The sequence below is a fragment of the Pseudophryne corroboree genome, unplaced genomic scaffold, assembly GCF_028390025.1.
Source record: "Pseudophryne corroboree isolate aPseCor3 unplaced genomic scaffold, aPseCor3.hap2 scaffold_1161, whole genome shotgun sequence".
In the NCBI taxonomy this organism is placed as follows: Eukaryota; Metazoa; Chordata; class Amphibia; order Anura; family Myobatrachidae; genus Pseudophryne; species Pseudophryne corroboree.
In genome coordinates, this window is record NW_026967786.1 from 27,501 (window position 1) to 41,520 (window position 14,020).

General features: G+C 47.2%; 1 protein-coding gene and 1 pseudogene across 1 annotated transcript in view; one reads left to right on the top strand and one right to left on the bottom strand.

The window, feature by feature from the left end:
- TMEM8B (transmembrane protein 8B) overlaps positions 1 to 14,020 on the top strand; it is a 66,475-nt gene that overhangs the window by 389 nt on the left and 52,066 nt on the right. Inside the window, exons 2-4 of the mRNA XM_063950675.1 lie at positions 1 to 213; positions 1,960 to 2,312; positions 7,906 to 8,002. The exon at positions 1 to 213 is cut by the window's left edge and continues 59 nt beyond it. Of these exons, the coding sequence (XP_063806745.1) occupies positions 1 to 213; positions 1,960 to 2,312; positions 7,906 to 8,002 (663 nt within the window). The remainder of the gene's footprint in view (positions 214 to 1,959; positions 2,313 to 7,905; positions 8,003 to 14,020) is intronic.
- Positions 3,111 to 3,228, bottom strand: LOC134990320 (5S ribosomal RNA; annotated as a pseudogene).

The window sequence follows — 14,020 nt, forward strand, 5'->3', positions numbered from 1 at the left end:
GTCTGCGCTCTGTTGAAAGATGTCCCCTTCTTTTGAGACTTCGTGCCAAAGCTCCTCCTCTGTACAATTCTTCCAGCCAAGACTGTGCCAGCCCCACTGTATGCCAGCTAGTTCTGGCTCTGCCATTGTGGCAGCACTGGTATTATGTTTTGGTGGAGAGGACCGCAATATCGGGAACTGCCATCTATTTCCAGCTGACTACACAGCTGCAAGGTGGGTGCTACAGAGCCGGACTTGCGGTCCAATTACCTGTTCTCATACTCATTAGCATCTTCTGGTGTGAGAGAGAAAAGCTTAGGGTCTAATAACCTGTTCTCATACTCATTAGGATCTTCTGGTTAGACAGAGCCAGGCTTGGGGTTTGATAACCTGTTGTCATTCATTGGGATCTTCTGGTGTGAGAGAGCTGGGCTTGGGGTCCGATAACCTGTTCTCATACTCATTGGGATCTTCTGGTGTGAGAGAGCTGGGCTTGGGGTCCAATAACCTGTTCTCATACTCATTGGGATCTTCTGGTGTGAGAGAGCTGGGCTTGGGGTCCGATAACCTGTTCTCATACTCATTGGGATCTTCTGGTGTGAGAGAGTTGGGCTTAGGGTCGAATAACCTGTTCTCATACTCATTGGGATCTTCTGGTGTGAGAGAGTTGGGCTTAGGGTCGAATAACCTGTTCTCATACTCATTGGGATCTTCTGGTGTGAGAGAGTTGGGCTTAGGGTCTAATAACCTGTTCTCATACTCATTGGGATCTTCTGGTGTGAGAGATCCGGGCTTAGGGACCAGTAACCTGTTCTCATACTCATTGGGATCTTCTGGTGTGAGAGAAATGGGCTTAGGGTCTAATAACCTGTTCTCATACTCATTGGGATCTTCTGGTGTGAGAGAGCCGGGCTTAGGGTCCAGTAACCTGTTCTCATACTCATTGGGATCTTCTGGTGTGAGAGAGATAAGCTTAGGGTCTAATAACCTGTTCTCATACTCATTGGGATCTTCTGGTGTGAGAGAGCTGGGCTTGGGGTTTGATAACCTGTTATCATTCATTAGGATTTTCTGCTGTGAGAGAGCCAAGCTTGGGGTCCGATAACCTGTTTTCATATCAACTGAGATCTTCTAGTGTGAGAGACCCGGTCTTGGGGTTTGATAACCTGTTATCATTTAATGGGATCTTCTGGTGTGAGAAAGCCGGGCTTGGGGTCTGATAACCTGTTCTTATACGCATTGGAGTCTTCTGGTGTGAGAGAGCAGGGCTTGGGGTCCAATAACCTGTTGTCATTCTCATTGGGATCTTCTGGTGTGAGAGAGCCAGGCTTGGGGTCTGATAACCTGTTCTTATACGCATTGGAGTCTTCTGGCATAAGAGAGCAGGGCTTGGGGTCCAATAACCTGTTGTCATTCTCATTGGGATCTTCTGGTGTGAGAGAGCCAGGCTTGGGGTCTGATATGCTGTTCTTATACGCATTGGGGTCTTCTGGCGTGAGAGAGCAGTGCTTGGGATTTGATATCCTGTTGTCATTCATTGGGCTCTTATGGTGTGAGAGAGCCAGGCTTGGGACCCAATGACCTGTTCTCATAGTCATTGGGATCCTCTGGTGTGAGAGTGCTGGCTTGTGGCCCAATGACCTGTTGTCATTCTCATTGGGATCTTCTGGTGTGAGAGAACTGGGCTTGGGATTCGATAACCTGTTGTCATTCTCATTGGGATCTTCTGGTTTGATAGAATCAGGGACCAATGGCCTGTTGTCATTCTCATTGTGATCTTTTGGTTTGATTGAGCTGGACTGGTGGAACTGAGGACCTATTGTCATTCTCATTGTAGTCTTCTGGGGCTAATTAGCCACTCATGGGGAGATTGAAGATCCACCATCATTCTCATTGTGATCTAGCATGAGTAAGCTGGGCTGGCAGGTCGAAGATCTATTGTCATTCCCATTGTGATCATCTATCTTTTTATTCTTGCAGACTGTTCCCGCCCAGGTCTCTCTCGATCTTCCACAAGTCCTAGTTCTTCTTTGAACATGCCTCAATCCTTTGGAGCTGCTGGGGGACTGGCTTCCTTAGAAGGTCTCCCTTCTGCAGGGCTTTCTCTGGCAGCTGCTAACCTGTCGTGGGGTGACAGCACAATCATCCTGCCCTCCTGTTGGCCTATACGCCCTACACTGAGGAATGAGCTGGACACATTCTCCGTTCACTTCTATATATTCTTTGGACCAAATGTTTCTGTACCTCCTGACCGACCAGCTGTGTTCAGCATCAATCTATTGCCAGTGCTGGATAGCGGAGGTGTGCTGAACCTGGAGGTGCGACTCAATGCTGTGAGTAAGGAGGGTCCCATGAGTGAGTAGGATCAGGGCACAGATCAGTGGTTGCTTTTGGTTGGATGATGTATGACTGCGGCAGAAACCTAGTGGAGGGTTAGTGGAGTCTGCACAGGATCTCTCAGTATAGATGCTTGGTACTATATATAATGTAAGTTAAAGCTATAGCTCTAAATAAAACCAACATATGGCCATAACGCAAAACAAATAATTAGTATTTGGCACTAGGTTGGCGGTGCTCCCAGAGATAGTTCATTAAACTGGTCTAGGGAAAGTGTATGGTTCTTGTATAGTACAAGAGCCAAAAGGAAAAGAAAGACTATATGTCTTTTCTGGGGCACACTTTTATTGTAAATCAGGTGGTCTTGTAATGTTTAAAATGTAACTTTTATTATTGGTCCTCTAAAAAAATGGCTATAAGGCAAAGGTCAAAGTAACAGTAATATTTAACTGGCAATTATCATAGGATTTTGTCTATCCCAAAATGTAAATTAATTAATTAGAGTTAGGTGATATAAATCAAACTTAATAGCTCCGTTGGGCGAAATTATATGTGTGTCTCTAATGTTGAAGTAGATAAATACTATAGGGCATGTAAATTACCTTCTTCCAAAAAAAATTCTATTATTAACATACAAAATATTGGTAATGAAAATACCAATGTAACGGAAGAAAGGAATATTAAGTCCGATAAGCCTGGCTCCACACTATTAATGGGTAAATTGTGATTGTCACAAACTGAAATAGAAAATAATATTTTGGTTCCAGGTCTCACGTCCTGGGTTTCGATATAAATACCTGCAGTACCAAGAATTCCCTGGTGGTCTCCCAACCAGGTACTGACCTTGCCCACAGTGCTTGGCTTCCAAGATCAGACGAGGTTGGGCATACTCAGTGTGGTTTGACCGCAGGTAGGTATATCCTGCTTAGATGGTACCTGGAACCAAGTATCGTGCTCTGAGAAATCCCCAAGTGTTTTTGATGAGATTACTGGATGCTCTTAAGTCCAAACACTGGCAGCCTCTGCTATTCTCTGATGGTTTCCAAATTCCAGAGGCTTCCATGGCCCTCTGGACTGAAATTCAAAAAGTTCGAGTGATACGAATGTAATTGTTCTTCTTCAGTATTGTTGACCTTGGATGAATAAATAAGTAGATAGCACAAGTGGCTATTTAAAGTCAATGGGGAAACCAAAAAAACCCGCTGCGGGCTGGTTGGGTTGGTCTGAGGTGTGGATATATAAACTCTCTAGGTTTGACCAGGGGTACTGAGTAGATAATTTTGTGATTCTGGTGTACAGAAATAATAAGTGTTCAAAATAGATATAGAAATAGAGACTCAGGTCTGTGTTAAACACCACTTCTGCTTTTTAATCATCTGTATACCCATCGAATGACAAAATGAGAGGGTGGTGAGAAACGACACTGAGACCGAAGGAAGGTAGAGGGACTCTTCTACTGTCCTGTCTTATAACAAAGTGGTGCTCTGTTTACATATTGCATTGCAGAGCCACCCAGATTGTTTAGACAGGATGAGAGGGAGTACCAGAAATTAATTATAACTGGGAATGTCAAATGAGTTAACTGTGTAAATGAAAATACCTATACTTGTGATTAGTCATGCTTTTGATCTAACATTTGGAGCAAAACAAATGTATGTAGTTAGTCGGATAATAAATTCACGGCTACACAGTATAGTTACAAAAAGGAGAAGGATAAAGAACCAAATATGGGGGGGGAAGAAATTTTTTTTTTTTTAAATTCAATTATTTTGGAATGTATCAAAAAGGTCACAAGGCATTAGCCTGAAAAGATGTGAGTATTCCTTTAAAAATTGATAACCACCTGGTCAAAAAAACAGGACTGAACCTTTTTGAGGAACCATAAATAGTTTGTAACAAAGTGTGGAAAAGTACATAGAAAATAAGTCCCAGACCTCTGTGCGGCTTCCTATTGTACCTGGTGTATTCCTATTGTGGCCATATATACCAGGGATATTACGTCCAATGGCCTCAGAAAAAAAGAAGAGGGGGTCCTGTGACCTACTGTTAGGTGGAGGGGTGGGATACCCCCCTTAATCCTTGGAAACCGCCGCTGAAGGTCCGTGGTGGAGGGTGAGCCCGGCAAAGAGACGGTTCGGAGCGCCGGGACCGGAAGTGGACGTATGTTTCGCTCAGGAGAGCTTGATCACCTGTTGCCCCAGAAAAGACATATAGTCTTTCTTTTCCTTTTGGCTCTTGTACTATACAAGAACCATACACTTTCCCTGCGGCAGAAACCTGTAATTGGATTGGGTGCGCACACATATACAGTGTCGTTTGAAATTTTGGGACCTTTCTATATTTTCTTCTGAAATTTGGCCTAAAACTACCTCAGATTTTCACACAAGTCCTAAAAGTAGATAAAGAACCACATCAAACACGTGAGAAAAAATTAGGCGTGGTCATGTTTTTACTGAAACATCTGAAGGGTTCACAATCTTTCAAGCACCACTGTATGACTGAGGCAGAGATCTGTGATTGGTGTGGAGGGGCACACGTATGACTGAGGCAGAGATCTGTGATTGGTGGGGGGGGGGGCACACGTATGACTGAGGCAGAGATCTGTGATTGGTGGGGGGGCACACGTATGACTGAGGCAGAGATCTGTGATTGGTGTGGAGGGGCACACGTGTGACTGAGGCAGAGATCTGTGATTGGTGGGGGGGCGCACACGTATGACTGAGGCAGAGATCTGTGATTGGTGTGGAGGGGCACACGTATGACTGAGGCAGAGATCTGTGATTGGTGGGGGGGCGCACACGTATGACTGAGGCAGAGATCTGTGATTGGTGTGGAGGGGCACACGTATGACTGAGGCAGAGATCTGTGATTGGTGGGGGGGCGCACACGTATGACTGAGGCAGAGATCTGTGATTGGTGTGGAGGGGCACACGTATGACTGAGGCAGAGATCTGTGATTGGTGGGGGGGGGGGGCACACGTGTGACTTAGGCAGAGATCTGTGATGGGTGTGTAGAGGCACACGTGTGACTGAGGCAGAGGTCTGTGATGGGTGTGTAGAGGCACACGTGTGACTGAGGCAGAGATCTGTGATGGGTGTGTAGAGGCACACGTGTGACTGAGGCAGAGATCTGTGATGGGTGTGGGTAGGCACACGTGTGACTGAGGCAGAGATCTGTGATGGGTGTGGGTAGGCACACGTATGACTGAGGCAAAGATCTGTGATTGGTATGTAGAGGCACACGTATGACTGAGGCAAAGATCTGTGATTGGTATGTAGAGGCACACGTGTGACTGAGGCAGAGATATGTGATTGGTATGTAGAGGCACACGTGTGACTGAGGCAGAGATCTGTGATGGGTATGTAGAGGCACACGTGTGACTGAGGCAGAGATCTGTGATTAGTATGTAGAGGCACACGTGTGACTGAGGCAGAGATATGTGATTGGTATGTAGAGGCACACGTGTGACTGAGGCAGAGATCTGTGATGGGTATGTAGAGGCACACGTGTGACTGAGGCAGAGATCTGTGATTAGTATGTAGAGGCACACGTATGACTGAGGCAGAGATATGTGATTGGTATGTAGAGGCACACGTGTGACTGAGGCAGAGATCTGTGATTAGTATGTAGAGGCACACGTGTGACTGAGGCAGAGATATGTGATTGGTATGTAGAGGCACACGTGTGACTGAGGCAGAGATCTGTGATTGGTATGTAGAGGCACACGTGTGACTGAGGCAGAGATCTGTGATGGGTATGTAGAGGCACACGTGTGACTGAGGCAGAGATCTGTGATTAGTATGTAGAGGCACACGTGTGACTGAGGCAGAGATCTGTGATGGGTGTGGGTAGGCACACGTGTGACTGAGGCAGAGATCTGTGATGGGTATGTAGAGGCACACGTGTGACTGAGGCAGAGATCTGTGATGGGTATGTAGAGGCACACGTGTGACTGAGGCAGAGATATGTGATTGGTATGTAGAGGCGCACGTGTGACTGAGGCAGAGATCTGTGATGGGTATGTAGAGGCACACGTGTGACTGAGGCAGAGATCTGTGATTGGTATGTAGAGGCACACGTGTGACTGAGGCAGAGATATGTGATTGGTATGTAGAGGCACACGTGTGACTGAGACAGAGATCTGTGGTATGTAGAGGCACACGTGTGACTGAGGCAGAGATATGTGATTGGTATGTAGAGGCACACGTGTGACTGAGGCAGAGATCTGTGATGGGTATGTAGAGGCACACGTGTGACTGAGGCAGAGATCTGTGATGGGTATGTAGAGGCACACGTGTGACTGAGGCAGAGATATGTGATGGGTATGTAGAGGCACACGTATGACTGAGGCAGAGATCTGTGATTGGTGTGGGTAGGCACACGTGTGACTGAGGCAGAGATATGTGATTGGTATGTAGAGGCACACGTGTGACTGAGGCAGAGATCTGTGATTAGTATGTAGAGGCACACGTGTGACTGAGGCAGAGATATGTGATTGGTATGTAGAGGCACACGTGTGACTGAGGCAGAGATCTGTGATGGGTATGTAGAGGCACACGTGTGACTGAGGCAGAGATCTGTGATTAGTATGTAGAGGCACACGTATGACTGAGGCCGAGATATGTGATTGGTATGTAGAGGCACACGTGTGACTGAGGCAGAGATATGTGATTGGTATGTAGAGGCACACGTGTGACTGAGGCAGAGATATGTGATTGGTATGTAGAGGCACACGTGTGACTGAGGCAGAGATCTGTGATTGGTATGTAGAGGCACACGTGTGACTGAGGCAGAGATCTGTGATGGGTATGTAGAGGCACACGTGTGACTGAGGCAGAGATCTGTGATTAGTATGTAGAGGCACACGTGTGACTGAGGCAGAGATCTGTGATGGGTGTGGGTAGGCACACGTGTGACTGAGGCAGAGATCTGTGATGGGTATGTAGAGGCACACGTGTGACTGAGGCAGAGATCTGTGATGGGTATGTAGAGGCACACGTGTGACTGAGGCAGAGATATGTGATTGGTATGTAGAGGCGCACGTGTGACTGAGGCAGAGATCTGTGATGGGTATGTAGAGGCACACGTGTGACTGAGGCAGAGATCTGTGATTGGTATGTAGAGGCACACGTGTGTCTGAGGCAGAGATATGTGATTGGTATGTAGAGGCACACGTGTGACTGAGACAGAGATCTGTGATTGGTATGTAGAGGCACACGTGTGACTGAGGCAGAGATATGTGATTGGTATGTAGAGGCACACGTGTGACTGAGGCAGAGATCTGTGATGGGTATGTAGAGGCACACGTGTGACTGAGGCAGAGATCTGTGATGGGTATGTAGAGGCACACGTGTGACTGAGGCAGAGATATGTGATGGGTATGTAGAGGCACACGTATGACTGAGGCAGAGATCTGTGATTGGTGTGGGTAGGCACACGTGTGACTGAGGCAGAGATATGTGATTGGTATGTAGAGGCACACGTGTGACTGAGGCAGAGATCTGTGATGGGTGTGGGTAGGCACACGTGTTGCTGTTTCGCCAGTTCTGCGATTTCTCCATTTCCTCACCCCTGTGTCTTTCTTTAAGTCCTCTGTCCAGGGTGAGAATGTGACGGTGTTTGGGTGTCTGAACCACGGTGTCCCCCTGATCTCTGGGGATAACGCCTCCATCAGCTGCCAGACAGGTGCGTAGACCTGATAGTTCTCTGGGTCCTCGGGAACAAGGCCCTAGATCCTGCTAAGTTCCTCATATGTGCACCGTTCTGGTGAGCATTGCACAGCGCAGGGAAGTGAATGTGCAATACCGTACTGTAGCATGAGGCATCTGCGGGAGATAGACGCCTCCTTGTGCCTCCGCCAGATCTCAGTGCTGCATCTGAGGACCAGCAATGGTCATCACTCGCGATGTTTGCTGAGAGTGGTCTGGCTGAAGGATCCGTGCACCTGGGTCCAGTGTGCGTCCGATGGCGCAGAACCTGGACCTGGCACGCCAACAGAATGGACACGACCCCGTTGTGAAGAACGGTGCCAGTTGCTACTGGTGATAACGCTGCGAGCATTATAACCAGACCTGTCCAGCACGTGCGCAGACCCCTAAACATTGCATGTGTATGTAAAGCATTGGGTTTGCGTGCAAATAGCTATTAGGCCCCCCTGTCACATGTAGTCGCCAGCTCCTTGTTATTATAGAGCAGCGGCGTCTCACACATGATTCGCCCTAATGAGTCCTATATCTGACAGTCCGAGGCGGGTGTACATGAGGTGGTTTGGGGCGTCCATGGGTTTTATTAATGCAGAAACTCGTCCCCTCTGAGTTGTGGGACAGAGTATAGCGGAACCGTATGAGAAACCTGTGGGGTAATTGTGGGACAGAGTATAGCTATAGCGGAACCGTATGAGAAACCTGTGGGGTAATTGTGGGACAGAGTATAGCTATAGCGGAACCGTATGAGAAACCTGTGGGGTAATAGTGGGACAGAGTATAGCTATAGCGGAACCGTATGAGAAACCTGTGGGGTAATAGTGGGACAGAGTATAGCTATAGCGGAACCGTATGAGAAACTTGTGGGGTAATTGTGGGACAGAGTATAGCTATAGCGGAACCGTATGAGAAACCTGTGGGGTAATAGTGGGACAGAGTATAGCTATAGCGGAACCGTATGAGAAACCTGTGGGGTAATAGTGGGACAGAGTATAGCTATAGCGGAACCGTATGAGAAACCTGTGGGGTAATAGTGGGACAGAGTATAGCTATAGCGGAACCGTATGAGAAACCTGTGGGGTAATAGTGGGACAGAGTATAGCGGAACCGTATGAGAAACCTGTGGGGTAATTGTGGGACAGAGTATAGCTATAGCGGAACCGTATGAGAAACCTGTGGGGTAATAGTGGGACAGAGTATAGCGGAACCGTATGAGAAACCTGTGGGGTAATAGTGGGACAGAGTATAGCTATAGCGGAACCGTATGAGAAACCTGTGAGGTAATTGTGGGACAGAGTATAGCTATAGCGGAACCGTATGAGAAACCTGTGGGGTAATAGTGGGACAGAGTATAGCGGAACCGTATGAGAAACCTGTGGGGTAATAGTGGGACAGAGTATAGCTATAGCGGAACCGTATGAGAAACCTGTGAGGTAATAGTGGGACAGAGTATAGCTATAGCGGAACCGTATGAGAAACCTGTGGGGTAATAGTGGGACAGAGTATAGCGGAACCGTATGAGAAACCTGTGGGGTAATAGTGGGACAGAGTATAGCTATAGCGGAACCGTATGAGAAACCTGTGGGGTAATAGTGGGACAGAGTATAGCGGAACCGTATGACAAACCTGTGGGGTAATTGTGGGACAGAGTATAGCTATAGCAGAACCGTATGAGAAACCTGTGGGGTAATTGTGGGACAGAGTATAGCTATAGCGGAACCGTATGAGAAACTTGTGGGGTAATAGTGGGACAGAGTATAGCTATAGCGGAACCGTATGAGAAACCTGTGGGGTAATAGTGGGACAGAGTATAGCTATAGCGGAACCGTATGAGAAACCTGTGAGGTAATAGTGGGACAGAGTATAGCTATAGCGGAACCGTATGAGAAACCTGTGGGGTAATAGTGGGACAGAGTATAGCTATAGCGGAACCGTATGAGAAACCTGTGAGGTAATAGTGGGACAGAGTATAGCTATAGCGGAACCGTATGAGAAACCTGTGGGGTAATAGTGGGACAGAGTATAGCTATAGCGGAACCGTATGAGAAACCTGTGAGGTAATTGTGGGACAGAGTATAGCTATAGCGGAACCGTATGAGAAACCTGTGGGGTAATAGTGGGACAGAGTATAGCGGAACCGTATGAGAAACCTGTGGGGTAATAGTGGGACAGAGTATAGCTATAGCGGAACCGTATGAGAAACCTGTGAGGCAATAGTGGGACAGAGTATAGCTATAGCGGAACCGTATGAGAAACCTGTGGGGTAATAGTGGGACAGAGTATAGCGGAACCGTATGAGAAACCTGTGGGGTAATAGTGGGACAGAGTATAGCTATAGCGGAACCGTATGAGAAACCTGTGGGGTAATAGTGGGACAGAGTATAGCGGAACCGTATGACAAACCTGTGGGGTAATTATGGGACAGAGTATAGCTATAGCGGAACCGTATGAGAAACCTGTGGGGTAATAGTGGGACAGAGTATAGCTATAGCGGAACCGTATGAGAAACCTGTGGGGTAATAGTGGGACAGAGTATAGCTATAGCAGAACCGTATGAGAAACCTGTGGGGTAATAGTGGGACAGAGTATAGCTATAGCGGAACCGTATGAGAAACCTGTGGGGTAATAGTGGGACAGAGTATAGCTATAGTGGAACCGTATGAGAAACCTGTGAGGTAATTGTGGGACAGAGTATAGCTATAGCGGAACCGTATGAGAAACCTGTGGGGTAATAGTGGGACAGAGTATAGCGGAACCGTATGAGAAACCTGTGGGGTAATAGTGGGACAGAGTATAGCTATAGCGGAACCGTATGAGAAACCTGTGGGGTAATAGTGGGACAGAGTATAGCGGAACCGTATGAGAAACCTGTGGGGTAATAGTGGGACAGAGTATAGCTATAGCGTAACCGTATGAGAAACCTGTGGGGTAATAGTGGGACAGAGTATAGCGGAACCGTATGACAAACCTGTGGGGTAATTGTGGGACAGAGTATAGCTATAGCAGAACCGTATGAGAAACCTGTGGGGTAATAGTGGGACAGAGTATAGCTATAGCGGAACCGTATGAGAAACCTGTGGGGTAATAGTGGGACAGAGTATAGCTATAGCGGAACCGTATGAGAAACCTGTGAGGTAATAGTGGGACAGAGTATAGCTATAGCGGAACCGTATGAGAAACTTGTGGGGTAATTGTGGGACAGAGTATAGCTATAGCGGAACCGTATGAGAAACCTGTGGGGTAATAGTGGGACAGAGTATAGCTATAGCGGAACCGTATGAGAAACCTGTGAGGTAATAGTGGGACAGAGTATAGCTATAGCGGAACCGTATGAGAAACCTGTGGGGTAATAGTGGGACAGAGTATAGCTATAGCGGAACCGTATGAGAAACCTGTGAGGTAATAGTGGGACAGAGTATAGCTATAGCGGAACCGTATGAGAAACCTGTGGGGTAATAGTGGGACAGAGTATAGCTATAGCGGAACCGTATGAGAAACCTGTGAGGTAATTGTGGGACAGAGTATAGCTATAGCGGAACCGTATGAGAAACCTGTGGGGTAATAGTGGGACAGAGTATAGCGGAACCGTATGAGAAACCTGTGGGGTAATAGTGGGACAGAGTATAGCTATAGCGGAACCGTATGAGAAACCTGTGAGGTAATAGTGGGACAGAGTATAGCTATAGCGGAACCGTATGAGAAACCTGTGGGGTAATAGTGGGACAGAGTATAGCGGAACCGTATGAGAAACCTGTGGGGTAATAGTGGGACAGAGTATAGCTATAGCGGAACCGTATGAGAAACCTGTGGGGTAATAGTGGGACAGAGTATAGCGGAACCGTATGACAAACCTGTGGGGTAATTGTGGGACAGAGTATAGCTATAGCGGAACCGTATGAGAAACCTGTGGGGTAATAGTGGGACAGAGTATAGCTATAGCGGAACCGTATGAGAAACCTGTGAGGTAATTGTGGGACAGAGTATAGCTATAGCGGAACCGTATGAGAAACCTGTGGGGTAATAGTGGGACAGAGTATAGCGGAACCGTATGAGAAACCTGTGGGGTAATAGTGGGACAGAGTATAGCTATAGCGGAACCGTATGAGAAACCTGTGAGGTAATAGTGGGACAGAGTATAGCTATAGCGGAACCGTATGAGAAACCTGTGGGGTAATAGTGGGACAGAGTATAGCGGAACCGTATGAGAATCCTGTGGGGTAATAGTGGGACAGAGTATAGCTATAGCGGAACCGTATGAGAAACCTGTGGGGTAATAGTGGGACAGAGTATAGCGGAACCGTATGAGAAACCTGTGGGGTAATAGTGGGACAGAGTATAGCTATAGCGGAACCGTATGAGAAACCTGTGGGGTAATAGTGGGACAGAGTATAGCGGAACCGTATGACAAACCTGTGGGGTAATTGTGGGACAGAGTATAGCTATAGCAGAACCGTATGAGAAACCTGTGGGGTAATAGTGGGACAGAGTATAGCTATAGCGGAACCGTATGAGAAACCTGTGGGGTAATAGTGGGACAGAGTATAGCTATAGCGGAACCGTATGAGAAACCTGTGAGGTAATAGTGGGACAGAGTATAGCTATAGCTGAACCGTATGAGAAACTTGTGGGGTAATAGTGGGACAGAGTATAGCTATAGCAGAACCGTATGAGAAACCTGTGGGGTAATAGTGGGACAGAGTATAGCTATAGCGGAACTGTATGAGAAACCTGTGAGGTAATAGTGGGACAGAGTATAGCTATAGCGGAACCGTATGAGAAACCTGTGGGGTAATAGTGGGACAGAGTATAGCTATAGCGGAACCGTATGAGAAACCTGTGAGGTAATAGTGGGACAGAGTATAGCTATAGCGGAACCGTATGAGAAACCTGTGGGGTAATAGTAGGACAGAGTATAGCTATAGCGGAACCGTATGAGAAACCTGTGGGGTAATAGTGGGACAGAGTATAGCGGAACCGTATGAGAAACCTGTGGGGTAATAGTGGGACAGAGTATAGCTATAGCGGAACCGTATGAGAAACCTGTGAGGTAATAGTGGGACAGAGTATAGCTATAGCGGAACCGTATGAGAAACCTGTGAGGTAATTGTGGGACAGAGTATAGCTATAGCGGAACCGTATGAGAAACCTGTGGGGTAATAGTGGGACAGAGTATAGCTATAGCGGAACCGTATGAGAAACCTGTGGGGTAATAGTGGGACAGAGTATAGCTATAGCGGAACCGTATGAGAAACCTGTGAGGTAATTGTGGGACAGAGTATAGCTATAGCGGAACCGTATGAGAAACCTGTGGGGTAATAGTGGGACAGAGTATAGCTATAGCGGAACCGTATGAGAAACCTGTGGGGTAATAGTGGGACAGAGTATAGCGGAACCGTATGAGAAACCTGTGGGGTAATTGTGGGACAGAGTATAGCTATAGCGGAACCGTATGAGAAACCTGTGGGGTAATTGTGGGACAGAGTATAGCTATAGCGGAACCGTATGAGAAACCTGTGGGGTAATAGTGGGACAGAGTATAGCTATAGCGGAACCGTATGAGAAACCTGTGGGGTAATAGTGGGACAGAGTATAGCTATAGTGGAACCGTATGAGAAACCTGTGGGGTAATTGTGGGACAGAGTATAGCTATAGCGGAACCGTATGAGAAACCTGTGGGGTAATTGTGGGACAGAGTATAGCTATAGCGGAACCGTGTGAGAAACCTGTGGGGTAATAGTGGGACAGAGTATAGCTGTAGCGGAACCGTATGAGAAACCTGTGGGGTAATAGTTGGACAGAGTATAGCTATAGCGGAACCGTATGAAAAACCTGTGGGGTAATTGTGGGACAGAGTATAGCTATAGCGGAACCGTATGAGAAACCTGTGGGGTAATAGTGGGACAGAGTATAGCTATAGCGGAACCGTATGAGAAACCTGTGGGGTAATAGTGGGACAGAGTATAGCTATAGCGGAACCGTATGAGAAACCTGTGGGGTAATA